Source organism: Rhyacophila brunnea, unplaced genomic scaffold (assembly GCF_057557595.1).
Source record: "Rhyacophila brunnea isolate RB1 unplaced genomic scaffold, BYU_Rbru_1.0 scaffold_16, whole genome shotgun sequence".
NCBI classification, from domain to species: Eukaryota; Metazoa; Arthropoda; class Insecta; order Trichoptera; family Rhyacophilidae; genus Rhyacophila; species Rhyacophila brunnea.
The window spans coordinates 38,151,805-38,179,423 of record NW_028232816.1 but is presented as its reverse complement, the minus strand read 5'-3'; the positions used below and the strand labels follow the sequence as shown (position 1 = coordinate 38,179,423).

General features: G+C 32.9%; 1 protein-coding gene across 2 annotated transcripts in view; it reads left to right on the top strand.

The window, feature by feature from the left end:
• The first annotated feature begins 2,113 nt into the window (after window positions 1–2,113).
• Window positions 2,114–27,619, top strand: part of LOC147074685 (hemocyte protein-glutamine gamma-glutamyltransferase-like) — a 43,569-nt gene continuing 18,063 nt past the window's right edge. Inside the window, exons 1-2 of one of the 2 annotated variants that reach the window (XM_085943680.1) lie at window positions 2,114–2,261; window positions 26,922–27,123. In XM_085943680.1, the coding sequence (XP_085799806.1) occupies window positions 2,241–2,261; window positions 26,922–27,123 (223 nt within the window). In that variant the 5' untranslated portion in view covers window positions 2,114–2,240. Of the gene's footprint in view, window positions 2,262–21,341; window positions 21,451–26,921; window positions 27,124–27,619 lie in introns of those variants that run through there. The other variant, XM_085943681.1, reaches the window with a different exon arrangement.

Here is a 27,619-nt window from a genome sequence, read left to right as displayed (position 1 = left end):
GCTTTTTCGAGTACAGGCATAACGTTTTTTAGTAATCTTTACACGATATAAGAATACATTCTTACGACGCTATCACAAAAAAAAAATCGACGTACTCTCACCTCGAATGCCGCTCGGCGATTGGCGATGAATGCGAAATTTCGTCTCACCTGTTGTTGAAAATACTCACCCGGGTGAGTATTGTAATATTTTGATATAACCGATCTTATTCCAAAAAAATAATTAGCTAATGGAATTCTATATGATAATATATAAGGAAATAGTAGGAATAATAAATATATGATTATTGTTTTCATAACTTTTCAACAAAAGGATTTAAAATATTTGCCGTTTGTTGTTATTTAGTGTAAACAGGCATTTCGAAAAACGCTGAAGATTTGATGATTAAATTAAAATTCTAAAAAGAAATAAGTATAGTTATTTTTCAAGAACATAGTTCAATCTTTCCAAATGATCATTGTTTATTGCATTCATTAGATTAGAGCAGTGGTTCCCAAAGTTGACTGGGCTCCGACCCATCTAACAAAAATTTCCAATCTTGGGACCCACCTCTTAGCTGTCTTAGAGAAAAGAGGGCATAAATATTGGTAATGCTCAGATTCCCTAGTGGCGAGTCGTGGAAATACTTAATGCAGTCTTATTTGTTCTAATTGAAATAAAAAAAATATTTTTTATAAGTGTTACCAATATGAATGAAAGACTGTTGAAATAAGAAACACAACTTGAATAAAAAAAAAATATTACTTAAATACCTACACCTGCACGGTTTTTTTACAAAGTTATTTCTGTTTGTGTTTCTTATTTTTCTTCATTACAGTTTTAGCATCAACTTCAACTTTAGTTACTTTTAATCGCAGTGAGTTTGATATATCCAATTTATTTCGGTATTTAGTTTTAATGTTAACCATAGCCGAAAATCCGACCTCACATAGATATGAGGTAGTAAAGAGAAGGAGGACTTTCATAGCTTTATCGAACAGGCAAGGATAATTTATTATCAGCAACTGAGAGCCAGAATTATTTTAGCCAGTTTATTTCAATTTTTAGGAATTGTAAATAGCTGAATGAAATATCAAATTTATCACTTCCTATTTTTTTTAATTCATGTATACAGTGGCGAGGGCCCATTCAATATTCGCTCGCGACCCACTGGTGGGTCGCGACCCATAGTTTGGGAAACCATGGATTAGAGTATTAATTGTCTTCGTTTGGTGCATGTATATTTTACCACGTTTTTCTTAGCTCGTATTCTTGTTTGTCCGGTGGCTGTTTATCCAGTACAAATCTTGCAATCGATTTTTAACTAACTTCCGACTAGCTAGACATTTGAAACTTTTAGAATATATCAGAACACGATGCCAATGCATTCTTTTAGCCATCTTTAAGTAGAATTGAATTCATTTTCGGTTAATTCTGTTTTGTATGAAAAGTTATTTCGGAAGAAATCCGTAATCCAATCCACTATTATTGGTTGCTAAGGGGGTGGTCCTAGCAATTAAATTACTAATATATACGTGCGTTACTATGGAAATCAAAATGACATTTCAGTATTCTAAGTTTGTTTGTTTGTTGCAAAATAGCAAAAAAATGATTTTTGACAATTGCCTTATTTGTCCTAAATTATTAATACATAGAATTTTCAAGTTTATATGATTCAATAGAAAATTTAAAAACGTGGTAAGTATATAAAAAGTTCTTTTTATCTTGTAATTATGTGATATGAATTTCGATTATTTGCCGTTTCACTTATGTATGCTCTTAAGTGTTAATAGTGTATGCAGTTTTAGTTTAAGTTTTATTCGACTTACGCGATTTGTCGACTTACACGAAAATCTTCGGAACGAATTAATTACGTAAGTCGAGAACTTACTGTATAGCCTATCGCCTATCGGAATTCTATTTATTGTTCTGTTCTGTGGGCACTGTGGGCAGAATCGGAAGCGGACTTACTTTAATTTTCTGTAACATGTACTATAATTCCGTTAGGAAAATATGGCATTACCGTGGTGTATTACTACTTTGTATCAGACGGAGATGGAAAGTGATTCCGAGACGCAACGAATTATCTGTACCGTGTAAATCTTTTTTTAACATGACAGACCGAAGACAGAAAAACAGTCTCGCAAGAAACGGTTCGGCGGACGGTACACCGCACCAATACAAACAACTAAATAATTGCCAAGTTCTTGATCACGACTTCGCGAAACTTAGTATTTATTATAAATTTAACAAGTGCAACAATGGACGATATGTATGGAGAGGTATGTAAACAATATTTTTTTTACGAATAATTAATTATTTTCTCTACTTGACCCAGTTATTTATTAAAAAGCTACTTAATATTATGAGCTTTTTACAAAATAAGAAAAGCTTTACGCTTCCACTGTCAATAAAATCACAATAGTGTTAATGTAAAACAAATAGAAAATTTCTAAATAATATTTTTAATAATAAGGGTAGGTATATAATAATATTATAATATACATAATTCTTAATTTAAATAATAAGTAATGTGCAGTTATTTTATAAAAAATCAATTTTGTCATAAAAAAATAAATAATACCCAACCGTTTCGGCAATAATCGTAAGATGCAAATACATTTTTTTTCTATTTCAGTCGGAAAACACGTTCAGACAGAAAAATACTGAAAATGTTTATATTCGAGTGCTGTGTTATTTTTTTTTTGTTTACTAATCATTTCAATAGACATCTGAAAATATTGCGCGCAGCTAATTTAAATAAACATAGACATATTTACGACAATCAATTATTAAAAATAGATATGCTAATTTATTATTCTTTTATTAATTTTATAATCATAAATCCTTAATTAATGGTTATTGTATACTTATACCTAATAATCACAAAACGTAATAAGAAAATTGTAATCGTAAACGAGCAGACAAGTATAATTTAATAACAATATACATATTAATAAATAAACAATAAATGATTTCTTTTTTAATAGGTACCACACTATTGATATTTTCTACCATTGTTATTTTTAATGATATTATTATACAAGGGAGATAATAGCCGCATTAATTATTATCTTCTTCTTCTTTTTCTTTCGGCCATGTCCGATCCTAATAATATCATATGGGCCTGTTTGTATTAACAAATTTTGTTTTTTTTACGAGAAATGGATGTCAGCCACTTGCTTAACCTATCAGATCGTTACTCTAACTCATACACAAATTGAAAAACAAAATGTGTACTTGCCAGACCCAGGATTCGAACCTGGGACCCACGATGCATAGGGCTCTGGGCTAAGCCCAGGCCACCAAAATTATAAGTTAGAGGCAGCGTAGCTTGACAAATTATTTGACGAAATCCATGATATCGTCAGTGTATGAGGTTATATTATAATAACTAATTCAAGAGGGCGTTGATCGAGACGAATTGTTATGCAACCTTTCGATTGTCTCTTGAATACCATCGATTGAGTTGTTGAATATGAAAGCATCATCGGCGTTTTGTACAAATTTGTACAAAAATAAACAATATTTTTTAAAATTACACATGGACAGATTCGTTTTGATTCGTTTTTCTGGAGGGGGGGGGGCAAAATTTATTAGCCCATGGCCCCTTGAAGTGTAAATTCGGTCCTGAGAGAGATACATTAAAATCAACTTGTGTAATAAAAATACTGCAAATATAAATCAATAATTACAAGATAAAAAGAACTTTTTATATACAACGTTTTTTAAATTTTCTGTTGAATCATATAAACTTGACTTGACTAGCTTAAACGATCAAAAAAATTTGTACTTGATAGAAATACTGAATAATGAAATGTCATTTCATATTGATTCCCATAGTAACGCACGTATATATTATTTAATAATTTAGTTGTTAGGACCTCCTAGCAACCAATAATGGTATCGAAATAACTTTTCATACAAAAAAGAATAAACTGAAAATGAATTCAATTCTACTTAAAGATGGCTAAACGTATTAAAAAATGCATTGGCATCGTGTTCTGATATATTCTAAAAGTTTCAAATGTCTAGTTAGTCGGGAAGTTAGTTAAAAATCGATTGCAAGATTTATACCGGACAAACAACCACCGGACAAATAATAATACGACATAAGAAAAACGTTGTAATAAAAAAAACGTTGTAATAATAATAATATTAAACACGTATCTCAAATTATATAAAAGGCTCATATTTGGCATAACAATTTAATTAACAAACAAACACATAAATGATTGAATATTTTTATTTATATTATTTCAATGTTTATCTATTAACATGTACGTGCTAAAAGTATCTTGACTACAAGCCTACTTCAAATAAATTAACATTCTTTTTTTCATTATTTGAAAATAAGAATTTAAATGCAAATTGACATTTGAGTAAAAATCGCACTTGTGACATGCATTCATGTCTATTTATATTAGCTGCATTCAATATGTGCAAGGCGAATGGCTATTTATTATGCATATTATTTGCCTTGCATCGGAGATGAAGACTGCGTGTTGGGCAAACGCAAACGATGAGTAGGTAAACGAAAAGTAGTAGCGCACACTTTTGTAGAGTAAACACAATATAATAATGTGCATCAATTTGTTATTCGGAATCCGAAAATCATTTATGGGATAATGAGTTTCCTAATTTTATCAATGATTATTGGATAACTATCTTATTTGGGTATGGTCCCAATATTGAAGCTCGATTTGATATAAATAAAAAGGATTTTATGTTATACACATTTATGTTTTTATAAAAATCGATGTTTTTTTAAATAAATATAAAAAATATTACAACTATGAATTAGTACTTAGTAAATCTCTTACACAAAACATAGAAAACTTAATAAAATAAATTTTAATAATAAATATTATGACCATAAAACATTTTTTTTTTAAATAATATGGGATTCTTTGACAAATTCACATTTTATATTAAAAAAAATACAATTGTAAGTTTACCTTTTTAATATTTTCAGATAGGTACATTTTTTTTATTAATTAATACAGTTTAAATTGTAAATTATCAAAAAAATGTCTCAAATTGCAAGCTTCGTATTTTTCAACTATGTGCCTCTGGTAGGTTTTGGTATCGCCTTAAACGTCGGTCTATCTATAGCGTCGTGGGTCCCAGGTTTGAATCCTGGGTCTGGCAAGTACACATATTGTTTTTCAATTTATGTATGAATCAGAGTATGGACCTAGTAGATTGAGCAAATGGCTGACATCCATTTCTCGTAAAAACAAAATCTGTGTAAAGTGTCCTACGAAAATGAACCACTCATTATAGACGTGCAATAGTGTGTGTAATACACCATTATTAAATGAGCGTCAATGCATAAACTGAGAGCAGTTGTCAGTATTCGATGTATGACGTCTTGACACGTGTTTAAATTTATCCCGTATTCTTCCTTACTCGAGATCGGTTGCCTGCTTCTCTTTACCTGTTGGATAATTTATTTCAGTTCCCATTATTTCTGAGTTCCCTGGCTACGTTACTAAACGCGCCACTGTGTTTGAGGTGTTTAAAACGATGTATTTTTAATTTAAAAAAAAATGGTATTAACTCAATTTCATTAAATTCGTATCTGGAAAATTATCATTCGGACAATCGTGCAATAATAAAAGTCACAATGAAAATACAAAACGATAATAAATAATTGTGTATTGAGCAATTTGCTTCACAACAAAAATAGCGTTGAATATTACCGGATGAAGTGTCTCTTTTATAATGTTAAACAATGTAAGATTATAGCCATTTAGATGCAAGAAGCCACCATAGATGGTAAACATGGTCATGGAAATAATATACCTATTATTCCTATAATATAGATTTTTACAATAATTATTAGGTATAGTCTGCACGGTCGTCTCCCGTGAATCAAATCATTATGTACCTACACAGTTAGTAGTCACCTAAAATGAAGTCAATATCATATTAGTTTTTGTTGTCATAAATGTATTTATAACAATACAAAATACAACCTGAGAGGTTACGTCATTTCCGAGAAAATATAAGCAAAAAATCGCCTTTGAATTGTCATGATCACAGAAACTGAGTTCCCTGGTCATGATTCATAATTAATAGTAATTCGTAGGTTGATAGAAGGTATATAGACAATAATTGGACATCCCTAAATATTATTAATTACATTTTAGTTGTTAACAACTGACAAAAAAACTCAGTATCTATTATACTATTATAGCATGGTTTACTATAATCGATTTTTTAAATCCTGAGATTAAAAATGTTATAGGCCGGGGTTTCGTATTTTACAACGTTTTTATTATTTTTTTTTTTTTTTGACCATGTCCGATCCTGATAGGATCATATGGGCCTCCACAGAGTGGAGGTTTGTATTGACAGATTTTGTTTTTTACGAGAAATGGATGTCAGCCACTTGCTCAACCTATTAGGTCCATACCCTGACACACAAATTGAAAAACAATATGTGTACTTGCCAGACCCAGGATTCGAACCTGGGACCCACGGCTTTATAGTCCAACGCTTATGCCGCGCGGCCACCGTGGGCGGTTTTTATTAGCTCGTATCTTATTTGTCCGGTGGTTGTTTATCCAGTACAAATCTTGCAATCGATTTTTAATTAACTTCCCGACTGGCTAGACATTTGAAACTTTTAGAAATATATCAGAACACGATGCCAATGCATTTTACAACGTTTTTCTTAGCTCGTATTCTTATTTGTCCAGTACAAATCTTGCAATCGATTTTTAACTAACTTCCCGATTAGCTAGGCATTTGAAACTTTTAGAATATATCAGAAGACGATGCACAATTAAGTAGAATTGAATTCATTTTCAGTTAATTCTGTTTTGTATGAAAAGTTATTTCGACACTATTATTGCTTGCTAGGGGTCTGGGGTCCTAGCAACTAAATTATTAATATATAGGTACGTGCGTTACTATGGAAATCAATATGACATGTCAAAATGACATTTCAGTATTATTTCTATCAAGTCAAATTTTTCACAAGTGAAGTCAAGTGTATATGATTTAATGCCATTGGATTCAACAGAAAATTTAAAAACGTTGTATATAAAAAGTTCTTTTTATCTTGTAATTATTTTTAATACTTTTAGCCATCTTTAAGTAGAATTGAATTCATTTTCAGTTAATTCTGTTTTGTATGAAAAGTTATTTCGGAAGAAATCCGTAATCCAATCCACTATTATTGGTTGGTAGGGGTTTGGGGTCCTAGCAACTAAATTATTAATATATACGTGCGTTACTATGGAAATCAATATGACATTTCAGTATTATTTCTATCACATTTTTTTTTTGATCGTTTAAGCTAGTCAAGTCAAGTTTATATGATTCAACAGAAAATTTAAAAACGTTGTATATAAAAAGTTCTTTTTATCTTGTAATTATTATATTATTAGAAGAAAATGGAAAGTTCATTTGAGACCCATCAGTATAGTTTTTAATGTAGAATTTTATTTATAACTGAAAAACAGTCTCTATTGAATGTAGTAATAGATCAATGCGACAACCGTTGGACAAAGACAGATGGAAATATTTAATAATATTGTAAATTCATGCTTTGAATCCCGGGTCTGGCAAATTCACATGCTCTTTATTATTGCGTGCGTTACTATGGAAATCAAAATGACATTTCAGTATTATTTCTATCAAGTACAAATTTGTTTGATCAAGTCAATTTCATATGATTCAACAGAAAATTTAAAAACGTTGTACATAAAAAGTTCTTTTTATCTTGTAATTATTTATAGTAAGATTTTTAAATAAACAATATACATTTTTGTGAGCTCAACAAACGTGTAGGTAATTTAAAGATAGTCAATGTTTCATTTAAATAAATATGAATTGATAATTTCAAGAAAATACCATTAATGTTCTAATTCTCACGAGGTTACCGGATCGAAATTATTATGCATAATTTATTATAAAACATAATAAGTATAATATTATGGGTCTAGGACGTTTCCGCGTCGGGACAACTGGGTGCCACGCAATCGAATGAAATTCGAAAATAATAATAATTATAGACGTTCGTAACCTTTAGTTACTTTTAAAATATATAATAATATTTAAATTATTACATATATTAGATATTATTTAATACTTGGTAATATTTTTAAATATGCACAGGTGAATAATTTATTGTGCATAACATGTTTAAGTTCTAACGAGAGTTCTTTTATTTTTATATAAAGCCTCAGACATGATAATATTGATAATATTATCAATCCGCAATAAAAATACATTATATTAAGAGCAAAATGAATTAAAACTAGGTACTAAGTAGTAGATTGCGATGGCTAGGTCATGTGCACCGTATGAATGACAATGAACCGGCGAAGAGAGTGATGTCCAGCAATCCAATAGGACGTAGAAGAAGAGGGAGGCCAAAAATTCGCAGGTTAGATGGAGCTGCCAGTGACTGCTGTATTCTGGGGGTACCAAATTGGAAAGCAGCCACACTGGATAGGGGCAGGTGGAGGGAGCTGTTGGAGGAGGCCAGGACCCACACCGGTTTGTCGCGCCCCAGAATTTCCTCGTCTACTTGCTGTATAAAATCGAAACGAATGTGTATATTTATGTCATTCGACAGTGCGGCGCCCAATTGTCCTGACGTCCAGTTGTCCCTTTTCCAATATTATAATACTAAAGAGTGCCACTAAATGTCAGAGTTTTATTTGTTATAAACATACCGCATAAGCGTGAAGTTCTAAGTTTATTTAGAGATTACGTGTAAAATTTCACTTGCGTCTGTCTAATTCCAGAATCCCTTAATCGATAGTATAACAACCACGTAATCCTGGTATTTAAAATTATGTCCGGGACTCGAATTCATATCTTTCACTTTCCTGTTGAGAGGTTGAGCCTTTAAGCTATCGGCACGTCTATGATCCATGTGAATTATTTCTAATAATTACGTTTTATCTGAGATACTTACAATTATGCCAATCGAAAGGCGATTGGTTTTGTATGCAATAGTACTAAGGTAAATGACATTTCTAAATTAATCGTACCGATGTCCGGCGCCAGCCAAATTTATTATTTACGTTCTTGTACTTGCCGATAATTTTTTTTTATTTTTTTATTCAATATTCAATAAAATAACAAATTCAATGATTAGATTATATATTATGGTTGGTAATTAATTCATTTGAATGACGTTCTTAATCAAATCAACCTCCTTCGTGATTAGTCTCAACATTCAAAAATTGATTAGGTATGCTAACGCGGTGCGATGATAACTTTTTTTTATTATGTACTACCTAATGGTTTTTTTTATTGTAATATAGTAACGATATTAATATCATTCGTTATAATAGCGTTGTTATTTGCGTTGCCGCAGTCATCTCCCGCAACGAGGGTGACCTCGGGGTTAAATATTTCGCTGCCCAGACAGCACCATCGACAATCGATTAATTTATGTACGTCAATGTAAATTAAGTTGCCTCTATCCACCATAAACATTGTATACTAGGCATCTACACACTATTCCAATAATATCAATGTCGGATACTCATTCAATTTTTTAATTTTTAATTTTAAACATATGGTGGACATTACAAATTATAAGTTTAAGACGTTCACAACATGACATGAAACATTATTATAAAGAAGAAAGAAAAAGAAAAGTAATACAAGGGACCAACATACAAAAGCAGTGAAAATACAATTATACATATTATAGAAGTTCAAAGAAGTACCCACACCGAGTTTGCTAAAAAGACCCTATGTTAAGAATTTATAAAATAGCGTCCACCTAAACTCACACTCAGGCAGGTGGAATATATCAACACCCGAAGCAATCTGGCTGAACATAGTTATCGCCCTCCCAATTGGCATTACCAGTGGCACGTTGGTTCTGCACCTTGGGAGAATAAACAACTGATGGTCTCTATTTCTAAGATAGTTATCAGGGACATACAGGTCAACACTGCCCAGAATGGCAGAGTTCTCATTTATACCTAATAACATGTCGATATTTTAATTTTCTTTATTTGATGCGGTGTGCGATGCTACCATGTTTGATTTTTATAAATAATTTTATAATTTAAACATCACGGTATCTTATTTACGACAGCATCATTCTTTACTATGTTTTATTAGTAAAAAAAATAGATTCATAATATTATAACGTAAATCTTTCGCTGCATTTTTATATTTGTTTGGGGTGTATTTATTTTTGAAAAGAATTTTCTGAATATATTTGGGAATCTCTGGCAGTGACGTCCCGTGGGGGTAGGCAGATTGAGCGTCGCTTGGAGGCGGCAGTTACTCGAAGGGCGGCAAATGGAGGAGAATCATTAGGTATATATATATATATATATATATATGTATAAATAGCTGCCTAAGCTTAGTAATAATGGAAATATCTTTCCATTAAAAAATCAGCTCACTGGTTGGAAACAAAATGGATTAAGTAATTAACATACCTACAAGGCTTAACAGGACTGTATTTTTGTCGGGTACGCGATGTCTAGTTTACTTCCATTGTCCTCGGAGGTCACGTCCAGCAATGACACGTGCAGGATTTTTTTATTATAGGTGGTACATACTTGCCTAATTTAAAAATTTTCCATATATTTTTGCCAGTCATTTTGGAAGTTGCCAGGTGTATTTTTAGATGTATCTGAAATCTAGGACTCGCAATATTTCTGTTGAAGCAGGGATAGCATTTAAATTAGATTTAGTAGCATATATTTTGTCGGTAATGTATTTATACAACACATTTCTTAGATATTTCAGTGACGAAATAATAATGAAAAATACTGTATAAAAAATAGGGCAGCCTTATTTCGCTGCCTAGGGGCGGCATTTTGTCTGGGGACGTCACTGATCTCTGGGCCCAAAGCCCTGTGGTTAGTGACGTGAGTGAAAGATTTGGCTTAAACTCAAACTAAACCTCAGCCCTCCTGATATTGTTTAACACAATTCATTATGTATTCACATAATATTATTATATTAAAACACAGATTATTTTAATACTATCGTTTAAGGCTTTTATTAATCTTACTAATAAACCTCTCTCCAAATATCATTTTATTTCCGTACAAAATCCACATGATTGGAATCCTTAAACAATACACAAACGTATTATTGCAGCAGCAAGTTAATAAAAATATATTAATTCATAATAATATATTCTCTGCAGACAGTGCGCCACTGGAATAGTACTAAAATGATTATCTAATCTAATTCATAAGTTCTTAGGTAGAGTTACAATCTATCGTGGGAAACCGGAACTATCGAATTTTCAACCTACCATCATTATTTAAAACAATACATTGCCAATGTTATCCTATTGAACACTGTGTTTCATTGAACCACAGCAAATATAAAAATACTGTTGTATAAGAAATCGCAAGGTTTAGTAAAATATAAAGGTCAGCTCAATCTAGAATTACCATCAAAAGTACGACATGCAAAAAATAAATAAACATATACTTAATACATAATTTATTTATTTATTATTTATTTAGATACATAATGATGTACTAATTAGGTTGTGTGATCTCGTTTAATTTCTTGACTGCGAAATCCTTCTTCTCCGTTGTGTCGGGTCTCCAATACCTACATTGTGTCGCTCCAGAAGTTGGCGAAGGCAACACCGTTTTCCTCAGCTTGTAGGATCTCATCGAAATTGCAGCTGACTGGGCAAGCTTTGCATGAAAATAGATGCTCCATGCTTTGCATTTCACCACAATTGCAGGTTTGGTCATCGAAGAACCCCCACTTCACCATGCTGTCTCGGGTGCGCCCTACTATGGTACTCAGTCAGCTTAGGGCTTTCCATGTACGGTAATTGAGACTGGTCCGGGTGGGAGATGCTCTGCTGGCTTTACCCAATCTTCAAGACCCTCAGAGGCTAGGTTTGCATCTCATGCGGATAGTCTACGGGTAGGAAGGTCAGAGGTATGATTGTCGAAATCCTGAAATTCCAGGATTAGCTTTTACGTCAATGATTTTTTACAAAAATATCTATTTATTTATTACTATATTTTAAACAGGCGGTTAATAGACTATAATAGGCTCATTTGAAATTAGTTAATGAGATTTCTTTATGCTTTGGGACTATTTTTGGGATTTATAATTTAAGACTGGTTTGGACGGTCTCCAAGCCCCCTTTTAAATATTCTGTCAAATCCAACGCGTCGTCTGCGTCAAAGAAAATCGGCGCTGTATGAGTGATACTGTTTTTTTTTAATTGGTGGAAAGATTCAGATGATAATTAAATACAATTATGTAATTTATATAATTGTATTATTTGTATTGTTAGTAAAAACGATCCTCTGATAATTTGTCTGACCCAACAGTCATTCATAAAAGGGCAGGGCATGATTTTGTGACGGTAACAATAACCGGTCCACAGAGCGCTTTCCCTTTTGGGAAGTTTTGAAATTTCAAAAGCTTTCACAGTTATTTCAACAACAATAAAAAATAAGTACATATTCTGAAATAATTAATTCTTATATGGAATACGAAAAAGCTACAAGAAATTACGTAATATAACAAATAATAAACGTTTTATTGTTTATAGCAGTGGTCCCCAACCCTTTTTTAGTAGTAAATTAACGTGCCACCCCCCGCCAAATTAGCGTAAGTTATCCCTCCCCGCTTACGGGGTTTCCGGGTCCGTGAAAGAATACAATTAATGATGCTTACAGTTCGGGAATAGCATACCTAGTGATAAGAGTACATATCGATAAATTAATATGTTAAGGGTAATTATAATAGGGATAGGGTGCTGCAGTGGCGAAGGGTGGAGGTAGGCTGTTAAGATCCGCCATGAATAGTGCACACTAAACTGTGTCAGTCGCAGGGTTCGAAATGGACCGGAGCGCCGTTCCTGTTCGTGAAATCGGTAAAATTATCGCTCCGTCTCGTGGAAAAATAGTGTGACCGTCAGAGCTATATAGGCCATATAATAGGAAATCTAACACGCACATTTTTATGAAATAAACATAAACCTTGATAACTATGTAAATAATATCTTTAGAAAACTGTCGAGCGCTCCGGTTCGTAAACTTTTCCATTTCGAGTGCTGGTCAGTCGTACGTATTTGATTTCATTGAAACAAGACTACAACTATTTACGAATGGTGTTAATTTTAAATTCATTAAGCCCTGTCTACACCAACCTATAATAAATAAAGAATATTATTATATCTATAAAATATCTAAAGTTATGTATCAATTAATTGCATAATTTTAGATATTTTATAGATAGACGAGTATTTTTTGACTATTATCTATTATGGCTTGGTTTTCGCATGCAAGAAAACAAATACGTATGACTGACACATTTTAATGTGCATTATTTATGGCGGATCTTAACAGCCTACCTCCACCCTTCGCTACTGGGGTGCTGTAACCTTATGCCGTGTCCACATTGGCAACAAGTGGCTGGCAACCTCATTAAACTTCACGATAATTATAATAATTTACATGATCATAAATTATTTTAATCCGCAATATACACAACCAATAAAAAATTTAAGCATTATGGATGAGGAAGAACCATCAGCCGTAAGTATATTCTATGGCAACACCGCTATACAAATGAACAAATTCACCGATGGAGTACTCAGCAAAGTCATAAGTAGGGAGCGGATTTATATGCAACAAAAACATGACTATATGCATGCACGTATGCACTTAAAATCAATAAAATATGCACTAAAACCGAAGAAATATGCAATTAAAAATTGACATTTTTTGTGGGAAAAAATTATATCTTACATAATATAATATACCCAATATTACTGACAAAAAATCGAATAACTAGTTAATAATTTTTCAACATAATACGATAACAGATCAAAAAAACATAAACAATGAATATAAAGTTAATCAATTACGATTTTTAAAATAGTTTTTTCACAAGTACAAATAGTTGAATAATAAATACAATGTAAACCAAACATAACATTAAAAAAAACGAAACAAAATATTGTGCTCTGGCATTAAATTTTTCCGCATAGGTATATGTCAGTATTTTGCTCATATGCGGAAAACGACCTCTCAACGTCCACAGAGGTGATTGGGCAAACTTTAAATGAAAGTGCCCGAGCTGACTTCACTTTTTATGATAAATCCACAGCTCAGAGATGGCATTAAAAATGCCAGTGCATCTAAACTATGTACCTTCCTAACTTACTTATATTTCGATAAAATAATTAAAAAAAAACTAAAATTATAAATTCAAAAGCTCTAAAATATGCTCTAACGTCTCAAATATGCATTTATATGCACAATAAAATTATATTTTTGGATTCTGTGTCTGTCAAAACAGATTTCTGTGCAACTCTCATAGTTGTGCATACACCCTAACAAAACATGCACTAGCATATAAATCCGGCCCCTAGTCATAAGACTCTATAAAGACTCCACCAGGCTGATGCAGCAGCTCACAGACCAAGAATTGAGTCTGAAACACCGGAACGAAGGCAGTCATATAGAACAAACACGTAAACGTATGAGAAAGAGGGGGATATGGAGAAGACGAATGTTAATGTTGACAGGTGCTACTGCCGCTTGGTAATATTCACTGGTTACATGTAAATTGTACGTAAAACATTTCACCGTGGCACAGTTCGCCGTCAGCTTTCTTATCGGAATGAGATGACCGTATACTATACGGTCTCCAATTTTATTAGGTTCGATATGAACATTAATTAAATTTTCATAGCCGATTTAGGCAAAATTCATGAATTCAAGAATGAAAACCTAACCCAACATAACCTAACCTAACAAATAATCCAGTATATCGGCTATTTAAAAAAAATGTTTGCTGCTGGCTTCCATTAAAATGTAAAGTGTTAACCGACAAGAACCATGTTTTATTTATACATGAAGTTTGTGTCAGTACTATACGACCCAAAGAGGTTGGACGGTCTTTAATATACGGCCATATATTTACGATACAACATTGACATTTCGACATAACCTTGACATTTCGCAGAATGCGAGTTCTTCTACTGCGCACTATTATATTGTGGTAAATTTAATTATTGTTGCCGTTATTATTTCAGACTGCTTTTACATGACACCTATTGCACCGTTTTCTCTCGCTCTAACTAAGTAGTATTTTCTGTCAAAACTATTGATCTTCACGCTTATATGGTATGTTTATAGCTGTTTTCTAATCTTTAGATTCGATTTCAATTAATATTCATTGCGAAAATAATAATTTAAGTACATAAACAGTGAACAACCAATACTTTTTTTACGAAACAATTTAAAAAATAATAATTTTACCTTAGTATTGCATAATATCGGCATTTTTCATTTTAAATTCATAGAATTAACCAATCAATTCATTACACTTTTTTCACACTTGTTCGCGAAGATTTTTTGTTGTTGTTAATATTCCCAAAAATAACAAAAATAGATTTCAATTTTATTTTGATAATTGGTTATCTACACATGTTATTTTAATCGTTGAATATTAATCATTTTTTACAGAAAATAATTTATTTTAACATTTTTTTTATTTGACTTGTTAGCCTATCTAGCTATGGTACCTACTTGCTTTTCCCTCCACCACCCGCCACGTCTCCACACCCGTTTTGCAGGCGTATACCATGGCGTAACGAACGATAGGCGCTGTTCAAATTTGTGCCGAAAGTGTCCCAGGAGCAACTTCCCAAGACCTTGGTTGGCGTGCACTAGAGTGTGCGTGATCCCTAATTCCATATAATGATATTACGGTCAATTCTCGGTGAGAAAAGACCTTCTCGCTTGCCGTATAATGCCGCAAACTTTTTAAAAGCTGAGAAATTTTCCCTCGTAGATACTAAGTCGCAATGGCCGACCGGTCCAACTGAGGGTCGGACCGACTTGAGAAGCTCTTCCCTTTCAACCGACATATAGGGACACTCCCAGAGGATGTGATCGGCATCCTGCAATTTGCCACATAAGCAAGTCGGAGATTCTATTAGGCCAAGCTGACAGAGCTTGGAGGCAAAACCACCGTGTCCGGTTAAGAACTGAGAAGTCTAATGGTCTGGAGTCAATCTGGTTATCTCCATGCGCCACTTAATATTAGGAAAGAACAAATGCGTTTGTCTGCCCTTGGAAGAAGTGGTCCATCGCCCCTGCCACACACGCAGCGCCGTGTCATACGCCAGGTCGCGTACAATAACTTTTCGAGCGCACCGGCTCATGGATCTAAGACTAATGATACCTATAGCTATGGGATAAGAGCTATGGTACCTATAGACAATATAGACATATAACATAACCGTAAAATTCGAGGGTGTTGATAGAAAATAAAACAAAATCGGCGCAGATTTTTAATAATTATAATCGACCTGCGTAATTCCTGCGCACTAGAAGAAATAGCATCTGCGCATGTTAAATTGTTCCACTAATGTAGCGTTTTTAGGTACATGTATTATAGGCCAGATTCACTGACAGGTTCGGAGGTCCATTGTAAAAAAAACCCACGTGATAAACCGCCATTGAGTGTTAAAAATTCAGCAATTAATAGTTATTTTTAAGGCTAGTTTTATCCTTTCATTATCCTCAAATCTCTGTAGTCACAGCTGATTTACAGGTGGTTCATGAAAAGTAAATCGTATTCACTAAATAGAATGACGATGCTTCCCTCTTGTTTTGGACGCCCAAGGTCTTGAAATCCAACTCGACACTACCCCTCTATCTTGTACGAGGCCAACCAGGTCTTCGTTTGCCTTCCGACTTTCCGAATATCAGTTTCATTGTTATGCGTGTCTCATCCATCTTGTGTATATGACCCAGCCATCTAAGGTGGCCCGACAATTTTTTGGCACTTGCTTATTGCCTACTTGCACCTAAACGCCACCTACTGCATTACGCGTACAGATCCAGCGCCCACAGGGGGAGGGGGAGATAACGACACTCTGAGAAACAAGAAATAACAGAATAATAAGACATGAATATTAAGCCAAGGACCAATGTTTCGAAATAGGATTCGATTTATTACTTTTTGGCGGTCAGGTTATAAATCTAAAAAAAAATACAAAGCGCGCCGAATTTCCTCAAAAATTACTAATATTGAATGCGTATTTCGTTTACGTGGTAAAATTTAATGCATGCTATGATACAGACGTATATATTGACGTGCAACACGTGTTTAAGCTTAAATCTTGTTACAGTCTCACCCAAAAGGCAACCCACTTCACATTATGTATGTGTTCCCTGGTCCATGATATGAGGGGTGGGGAAAGACAGCTATAAAAATCATCATCATTTATGGCACTACAATCCTTGGTGGGTCTTGGCCTCCTTCAAAAACTTCTTCCATCCTGTACGATCCAGCGCCGACACTCTCCAATTTTTTTGACCGAGCATTTTTAAATCTCCCGTGGCACAGTCCAGCCATCTCAATTTCGGCCGTCCAGGTCTTCTCTTGCCATCAGGGGTTGCGTACATAGCCCGCATCGCCGGTATATCCTCCGGCATTCTATGCACGTGGCCGATCCAGCGCAGTTTCTGCATTTTCATTTGCCACGTGATCTTTTCGTCCCCATAAAGTGTGTATCTCCTCATTATACATTGACCTACAAATGCCACCCTCTTGAACAGCCCCAAAGATTCGTCTCAAAACTCTTCTCTCAAATATATCCATACTTCTCTCATCCTGTTTGCTGAGTGCCCAGCATTCTGATTCATATGTTAATACTGGACGCAGGATAGTTTTATATAACATTGTTTTGGTTTTCCTTGAGAGTGCTTTGTTCTTTAAAAGCTTTTGTAGACCAAAATAGCACCTGTTGGCGAGGGTGATCAGGTGTTTTATTAAATTTCGTCGCTCGCGTTACAAGGGACCCTAGATGAACAGATGAATCAACAGTTTCAAAAGCCTACGAAACTTACTAGAAACAGCATCGGACTGACTGATTCAGCTATATACCTAGTGAAAATAGACTTATTAAAAATTATCAGGAATATATTATATTATATTTCGTTATTAGATGCTTGAAGGTACCTCCTTCTCAGATATTTTAATAATAACTATTTTTTTTAAATACAGCCGTTTCTATTTTGTTCTAAAATACGTTAGAAAAAACCTATAATAGGTTGTCTGCAAGAGATTTGTTATCATAATAAATAGGAGCAGATTGCAGAGTTATTTATTGTTTTGTGGCTTACCGCGTCCGGCCCTTAACGTTTTTAAACGAACGTTTGAATCAAATAATAATTAATTGGTAATTAAAGAATGAAATAAAATTAATGCCGGTGAGAAAAACTGATAACTTTAAAATTGGTACAGCGATAATGCAGCGTTTATTATTTACATTTTGATCTTGTGCAGGTCAAACAAAACAAATTACTCGAACCGAAAAATCTTTGATAATCTGTGGCTTACTATTTGTGGTTAAACAACACTGCGTAGTAGGGTTTGCGTTTTAAGAATCTCGTATACCGGGATACTGCTTGATTTGTCAATTCCAAAATCTACCGATTGAAAATGTTCTCTCTCTTTTCGGTCGTTCCTTCATGGCTGAGGATTGCGACCACCTTGAAATTCAGTGATCTTCACGTTGGCGGTATGACAACGCAAATTTTCTAAATGCAACAAAATTGGCCTTTGTGGCGACCAGGTCGGACGGTCCGATGGTCCCAAAAGCTAGTTGAACCGACTTGAACTGCTTTTCCTCTGCTTTTACGTGTACACAGTTATTTAAAATACGCACTATTTCTGCCAGTAAATCCATGCACGTGTACAGGCGCTATAATGCTTGCACAATCATCATTTTTGTGGCATGTGTAAGACGTGTCATCGCATTCCCGCAATCTGTGTGCACCTTCTTATTTGTGTTTCACATCCGCATTTTCCACTAATTGTTGATCCCAGATATACGTACTCGTACACTGTTTCTATATACCTAACCTTAACTTGGTCTTATTCCTATAAGGAGGCCATATTTGCGACTCTCTTCCTCTACCCGGTGTAGCAGCTTTGTGAGTTCTTTTTTATCAGCAGCGATTAGCTTTTCTGGCCACCGATTGTAAGTCTACCGTGCCAATGATCTAGGGCTGAAAACCCTGGAATTCCGGAGATTCGGAAGTAGCTTTCACATGATTTTCTTTATCTCAGTCAACATATTTTTGTGAACTAAATAAATGTTATTTAAATAACGTTAATAGTTTGAGCCTATTCACATTTGTTTTCTCATTATTTAGGTAGGTACCCACTTATGGGAAAATTCCAATCGTGTACTTTAACCCTTTCCTTATTTCACACTATACGGTTTTAACCGTACGGAAAAAAGTCGAACGGTAAAAATCCGAATCAGCAACAAGTTCACGCTCTTTTCACACTATACAGTTTATGCATGGTTTTTTCCGTCAAAAGCTCAGTTTGTGGTTGAGTTGTGTGCTGTTTGTACGATTTAAAACCGTCTTATGTGAAAGCGTGTACTAGGTCACGTACACCACTGAGTCATCGGTTGCCGTCCGGACGCCGTGAATACAGTGGAAATGAACGACTGCTATACGGCACCGTTTCGGGTTTTAAGCGTCGCCGTGTAATATGTCATGTAAAGCGCCATGCTCTTCTTCACGCCAATAAAAGAATGTCGCCGTTCGATTTTTTGCGTACGGTCAAAACCGTTTAATGTGAACGGAGCGACCAATAGATCATATTATACTCACCCAGCGCTTGTAAGTATAGTCAAAATGTTTTATTCTGCGCTCGTTAATGTTCCGAAACTATTAAAATGTATTTTTATATAAGTATACGTATTATCATCTACCATGCGCTTCGTATTTAACTCTAAGAAAGAATAATATCATTTTTTTTCATAATTCACAAACCAGAACCTAGTGTATAATTTTCCACGAAATGAAGCAACTATCGTTTCGTGAATTTCCGGTCCGTTCCGGTTCATTTCGACCTTAGTTTAACAATGTTTTCATGTGTTGGAAATATTAATCCCGAAATCCCGGTATTGAAAATTCTGTCTGAGTTTTCAATCCTTACAACATAGGAAGTTATCGATATGATAGAAATAAATTTTGAATAGTATAATTATAGAAATCTAAGAAGTTTCAAGATTTAAATTTGCTGAACTTCAAAAATAATCACTTCAAAGCGTTTTTTTCTTGTTGCTTATTAAGTACCTATCTACATACGTTATTTTGTATGCATATACGTCGGTATATAATCATAATATTTTTACTGATCATTTTATAATCTAATTGAGTAGCTCTTTTCTCGGAAACCTCTTCAACTTTAAAAGTTTGAATACCTACTTGATTATAAGATGAAATAAATAGAAAAAATGATAAGATGATAATTGTATGCCAGTTCTTACAGGGGCACCTTTTTAACTGAATTACTTTGCACTAATAATATTGATTTAATGTGTTGTGTAGGTACATACTATGATTCAGTGGTAAAGGATGAAGGTAGGCTGTTAAGATCAGCCATAAATAGTGCACACAAAACTTTGTCAGTCATACGTATTTGTTTTCATTGAAATAATACTACAATTATTTACAGATGGTGTTAGTTAGTTTATAAAATTTAATAAACCCTGCGAAACTAAGGCATAATAGAAAATAGTCAAAAAATACTCGTCTATCTATAAAATATCTAAAATTATGCCATTAAATCACACGTAATTTTGATCATTTTATAGATAGAAGAATACTACCATTCTTTTATCTATAGTTTGGTTTAGGTTCAGACAGGGCTTCATGAATTTAAAAAAAATAATCAACAACATGTGTAATATGTATTCCTAATCCAACGAAAACAAATAAGTATGAATGGAAAAGTGTGCAAAATTTTGTCGGATCGCCCAAAGTATACCAAAAGTATTATGGTGTGGTTTAATTAATTTTTAAAAACTAATCAACACCATTTTAAATTGTAGTCTTGCTTCAATAAAAACAAATACGTGTGACTAAAAAAGTTTAATGTGCACTATTTATGTCGGATCGTAACAGCCTACCTCCACCCTTCGCCACTGAGACGTGGTGCTGTCGGAGGCTGTTCCCATTCCATTGACGATCAGGCGCACAACTGTCTCTATTCTAAAATAACTTAGCATCGAAGGTTGCACTTAATGTTCATAAATAAAAAATCATGTTATAAGTAGATAAATCAATATTAAATGCTTTTTGAAAGGATGCTGAACAAGAAGACACAATCACTTGAATTATAAATACATTCGCGATAAATAATAATATCACAATATAGTTAAGATTCTCTGACCCGTAATGCCACAATATCTAAATATCTTGTATTTTTTAAGTGTGTCATACAAGATTATGCATATATTATTATAATAATATATTATTTTTATTATTATTACCAAGTGCATAATTCGTTAATAAGTTACCCCGGTATTTGAATTTTTTCGAGTTAGTTTTATTCTAGTGGTGTTAGTCGTCGGAAGCACACGTATTTTCCTGTAGCTGATAACAACTGATTTTACTCAGTTTCTTTAAAAATTTGTTTCAACTTTATCAAATTGATAAGGTAAATCAATTAATATTATATTTCTTCAGTCAATATGAGTTATTAAAATTAATGATCGTACCCCAGTCACGGTAGGACTTTAGGGTATAACTTCACTATTAGATATATTATCGAAAAATTACCATTTATTATATTATATTATGCGCCGCGTAGGTCAAATTGGAGATTGTATGCTGTTTTCAAAGCATAATCCTGAACATTCCTTAAACGTTGTAGATAATCTATTTATATAATTTTGGAGCGTTATCATCCTATATATTTATTTTAAACATTTGATGACTGCATTAAAGTATTTTTATTACATAAAATAGTATTCTTTTAAACCTCTCGCTCTAATGTTTTAGAATATAGTCATATTTCGGTACAACCATGTGCAGTGGTGTTAATATTTTTTAGATTTATTAATTAATATATGATAATGCGTTTAAAAATTAATAAATCTAAAAAATCTTAACACCACTTCACATGGACGTACTGAAATATGACTATATTCTAAAACATTAGAGCGAGAGGTTTAAAAGAATACTATTTTATGTTATAAAAATACTTTATGCGGTCATCAAATGTTTAAAATAAATATATAGGATAATAAGGCTTCAGAATTATATAAATATATTATCTACAACGTTTAAGGAATGTCCAGGATCATGCTTTGAAAATAGCATAAAATCTCCATTTTGACCTACGCTGAGCATGTGGGCCGTTAACATATTTTTTTCTTTATTTAATTGATTTATTATCAAAGTAGTTAAAATAAAATACAGTATTTATTCCATGTAATTTAATAACGATCGGGACCGGTTTCGTCCGCTTCAATAGAATAATCTCGAATAATAAAATAATCAATATAAAACAATATTTATTGAAGACATGAACACTAATTAAATACAGCAATGCATAATAATTTATATTATGGACAAAGAATAAATCTACCTAATTTTGTTTTTTCCAAATAAACGACCTTATCTATTTTTTTATGAAATGTAGAATAATGTTCTATTTTTCCAAAGTATTTTAGTACAATTTAATTGTATTTTTTATACTTACAAAAGTAATATATTCATTTAACGAACGATGAAAAAGTATTATTTTATGTTAATTATTTTGAAATGATTTATCGCAAACAATTCAGTTATCAATTGAAAAAAAATAGAGCAATATTGCCCGGTCAAAACAATGAATTAAAATATATTAAATTTATCACTAAACTTGGCCTATAGCATATTATATTATTATATACAATTAATAACAGTGTATCTATCCTGTGTTCTAAATGAATTTAATTACATCATTTTTGAACTCTGATTTTTTTCGAAGATTGTATTTGATTAGCGTGTTGGTGTGTTTTTTATTTAATAAAGTATGTTTTATCTTTACATTGTTTGTATGGGAAACTAGAACTCTAGCTGTAATAATGGATTTTTGAATCAGTCAAGATTGTATTGTTATTAAAGTATATGGAATAAGTACTACATTTATGAGTATTGTATTTTTCACCAAGAATTATTGATATTTAACGCAATTATTAATTTATTACTAAACAATGCGTTTGTTTTTTTTATGTAATGATGCAGGAAATATATTAGACAAAAAAAAAACATTTTTTTCATTGAATTTCAAGCAACATAAAGTAGATAAATACTGTGACAGAATAATATCAATGTTTGTATTATTAGTGTGTTTATTGACGTGTCCGGAAACTTGTACGAATGCAGTTCGCCGTATCACACTTCACCGTGAAATGTTGTATCGGAAATATATGGCAGTACCTATATTAAAGACCGTCCAGCCTCTTTGGGTCGTGTAGTACCGACATAAAATAATTCATGTCTAAATAAAACACGGTTCTTGTCGGTTTACACTTTACAGGAAGCCAGCAGCAAACAAATTTTGAAAATACCAGATATACTGGATTATCGGTTAGGTTAGATTTTTATTCTTGAATTCATGAATTTTGCCAAAATCAGCTATGAAAATTGAATTAATATTCACATTTAAGCTAATAAAACTGGAGACTGTATACGGTCATCTCTTTCCGATAAGAAAGCTTACGGCGAACTGTGTCATGGTGAAATGTTTTACGTACAATTTACATGTAACCGTTGATTGGGTGGAAATTCTTTATTTGTTTGAATTTTTATACCACAAAAATGTAATCAATACTATTGAAGGCTCTGATATTATATGGATATGGTGAAAATACAGCGGGAATTTTAAATACTTACTATGAAAGTTTTGTGTCTGTAATGATAACGAATATTTGTATAAAAGTAACTAATGCTGAAATACGGTAAATAAGAAAAATTCAGTAACTACTAGTTTTTCAACAAAAAATATAATAAATAAAATATTCAAAATTTCCGCGCGTTGCTCAGTGTCCAAAGGTGTCTATAGTCAGACCGCGGCACTAAATGGTGAGTTCCGACAGTAGTGCTAGTTATTTCGATGTGGTACCTATTGGCAGTAAATTTAAATTTTCGATTGCATATTTCGTTTAAATTAATTGTAGGATTATTAGAGTTTATTTCAATACGAAACAATCATAATTTTCTACAAATAGTTTACCATATTGCATTCAACGTATAAGCAATATCGATACTTCGATTGAAATTCACAGTTTCGTATCGTGGCCTTACAAGTGTCTATCTACTGTTTGTACGTATTTCAACACATTGATTGCTATCCAAGTGTGTATTGTTATTTATTTCTAGTTATTTATATCCACATCTAATATCATTCGCCATTGTATACTACACTAGTATATTATGTTATGAATAATTATGATTAGGGATCCCGAGCTATTTTCGATACCTATGAATCCCGGGATTGATAAAAATAATCCCTAAACTTTCGGGATTGATTTTTTATCAACTTTTATGAAAAATAAAATAAAAACGAAAATATAACAGAAAAAATACTTTTAATAACAAATAACTACATTAGAAATAAACTGAGTTTGAATGAAGTTTGATTTATACCCATGTGTAAGTTGTCGATTCATTTTATAAAAAAACATTTTCAAAATTCAAATTCACATAAATTATTAAAAATGAGAAAGATTGGAAAAAACAATGCTTCGCACTTTTAACAAAGTGATTCCACCATGATATGTGTTACGGCAGTTTCATATTTAGCTGACTAATTTGATTTATGAAGCGGAAAGGCCATAAGTACACCATGATTATTTGCTTTACTAGTTTAAATCTCGCTAATCCATTCATTACGTCTTTACTATCAGAAACAGCAATCTCATATTAAATTCACATTATTATTTATATTACAATATTATTTACTCCATTAAACTTATGTATTTCCACGATTGAACGTAGATATACAATATTAACAATAAATGTCTTAAATAGTATAAATTATACTAGATTTATAAAAAAATGCCAATCCCGGGATTGTCAAATTGTAATCCCGAAATCCCGAGATCAGAATTTTGGCTCGGGATTGGATTCCCTAATTATGATCATCCCTTTTACACGATTATCTTATGGCAAAGCTTATCTATCGTATATTATCATGAATGGTAATGAGGCGATAGGTATTATTATTGTTGGCGCCTATAATAGGCCAATAATGTAAACCAAATCTTGTTTACCATATCGCAACGGTGATGATAAAATTGTCCTTTATTTTAGAGGACAATTCTTAAGATTTATAATATCTTTCAAATTTTATATCGTTTATTTCGAAACCAGAACTAATATTATTTTCATTGAAATTTAAAAAGTGACAAAATCGTTTAACCTCTCGAATAAGACAATTTTCAATTTGCAGCTCGGAAAATAACTATGACAGGATATTCTAAAAAATAAAATTTTTATGTGTTGGTATTACTTTGAATCCTTTTTACTTAACTCGAACCGAGGTTCAATATTGTTACTATAGCGAGATTTGATATAGTTACTTAAATGCTAAAAAGAACTTTTTATATACAACGTTTTTAATTTTTCTGTTGAATCATATAAACTTGACTTGACTATCTTAAACGATCAAAAAAAAATGTATTTGATAGAAATAATACTGAAATGTCATTTTGACACTCATATTGATTTCCATAGTAACGCACGTATATATTATTAATGATTTAGTTGCTTGGACCCCAGACTAGCAACCAATAATAGTGGATTGGATTACGGATTTCTTCCGAAATAACTTTTCACACAAAACAGAATTAACTGAAAATGAATTTAATTCTACTTAAAGATGGCTAAAAGTATTAAAAGAATGCATTGGCATCGTGTTCTGGTATATTCTAAAAGTTTCAAATGTCTAGCTAGTCGGGAAGTCAGTTAAAAATCGATTGCAAGATTTGTACCGGACAAACAACCACCGGACAAATAAGAATACAACCTAGTAAAACTTAAAAACTTAACTTGGGTGCCAAAAAACTAAATATTATTTAAGGATTTTTTCCCAATGCAATGGAGACAAGACTTTTTTAGCTCTTCCTTTCTTATTTTTTTCCTTCCGACTCGATCGCATTTCTCACCGTTAATGAAAATTACGAAAAATACCTAAGTCAAGTAGGAAGTCAAGAGCTTTTCAATAATTTCCCATCAAAAATACAATAATTCTTTCGCGTCTCAACAGAATTCGTAGCACACGCGCAATAGGTTTACCCATGGCCCCACATCCTGAATCGGGCCCCCTAGATATCGCTAGTAGCGTTTTCCAAATGATGTTCGAGATAAAATTAAGGTTATTCAGTGTATTTTTAGCGATTTTTTGTACTTTTGAAAACATTCATTTGAATTATTGAGTTGTCGTGTATTGACATGCAATAATCAAAAATTACATCGCACAGCCACATACTTATTTTAAAACGTTAATATTCCTGAAGTAAAATAGTGCCGCAGGCGACTTTTTGTACTATTACAGAAAATTTGTGATGTGTGTTTATCTCACTTATCTGGTCGACCCGTCACGCCGGGACCCCCCTAAGCCCGGGCCCTTAGGCTAGAGCCCTGTCAGCCCCCCCCCCCCTTGTGGGACATCGATTTACCACCACTGCCCTAATATATTCAGCCTCCACCTTGACACTATGTATATATTTTTATATATAATTGTATGATACGAGTATAAGTACAGATGTCTTATATGTATAAAATAAACAAAGTTTTATATAAAAAATACTTACAGTTACCTATCATATAATATGTTGTGATTGTAAAAAAAAATCATTAGAAGATGATAAATGTTAACAAAGACAGTAGGTACAAGAAAAACAAGTTTTTTTCATCACAATTATATATTTAAAAAAAAATACTATCGACTAATACTTGCATTTTTTATACTAGCTATGTACACTAATGATGTTGTCATATCAGTTGTCAGATGATGAATTAATTGGTGTAGAAATATCAGTGGCAATTGTACATAAATACGACTTTAAATCGTTTGTGTGTAATGGAGATGGAAGATGTAGGTAGGTACATATGGTCTAAAAATGATCGTTGTTGCAGATGGCGCCCATCGTCGTGGAGATGGTGTATCTTTACCCGCTGGAGAACTCGCCGGCGCACCACACGGACCGCTGCGAGCTGGTACACGCAGAGCCTCGCGTGGCTGTCCTCAGGAGAGGGCAGAAGTTCAACGCCGCCATCAGGTTCGTCGGCAGGCCCTTCAATCCCGCCAGCGACCAAGTCAAGCTCGTCTTCTCTATTGGTGAGTGCATTCCATTCTTCAAAACTAAAAAGTATCCATGGGGAATTATTGATCAATGAATAATGGTTTCTAAATAGATAAAACTGTCTCACGCAGCACCTGTCTCTTGATACCTTGAAAAACTAGAAGAGTTTGTCGATCATTTTGAGGATCTGAAAGATAATATTATGCTTGCTTTATCAGAACGAGCATATTCTTAATTTTTGTCCTATTGATCAACTACAAGCCCATGATTTTTTCAGATGCATACAAACAAACCATAAAAGCTTACACTAGTATTAGTAGTATTTATTATCTGTATGTAGCAATGGTATTTAACCCAATGCTTACGGGCCGCACAAAATTGTGTTTTTGCTAATTACTTTTCAAATGCAAATTAACACGTTAATTACAAAATTAATTAAAAGGGCCTGTAAGCATTGTGTTAATATCGTCGCCCCAAAAGCAAAAGGGCACTTGTGCATAAATTGAGTTTTGAGAAAAACGCATTTTAAGT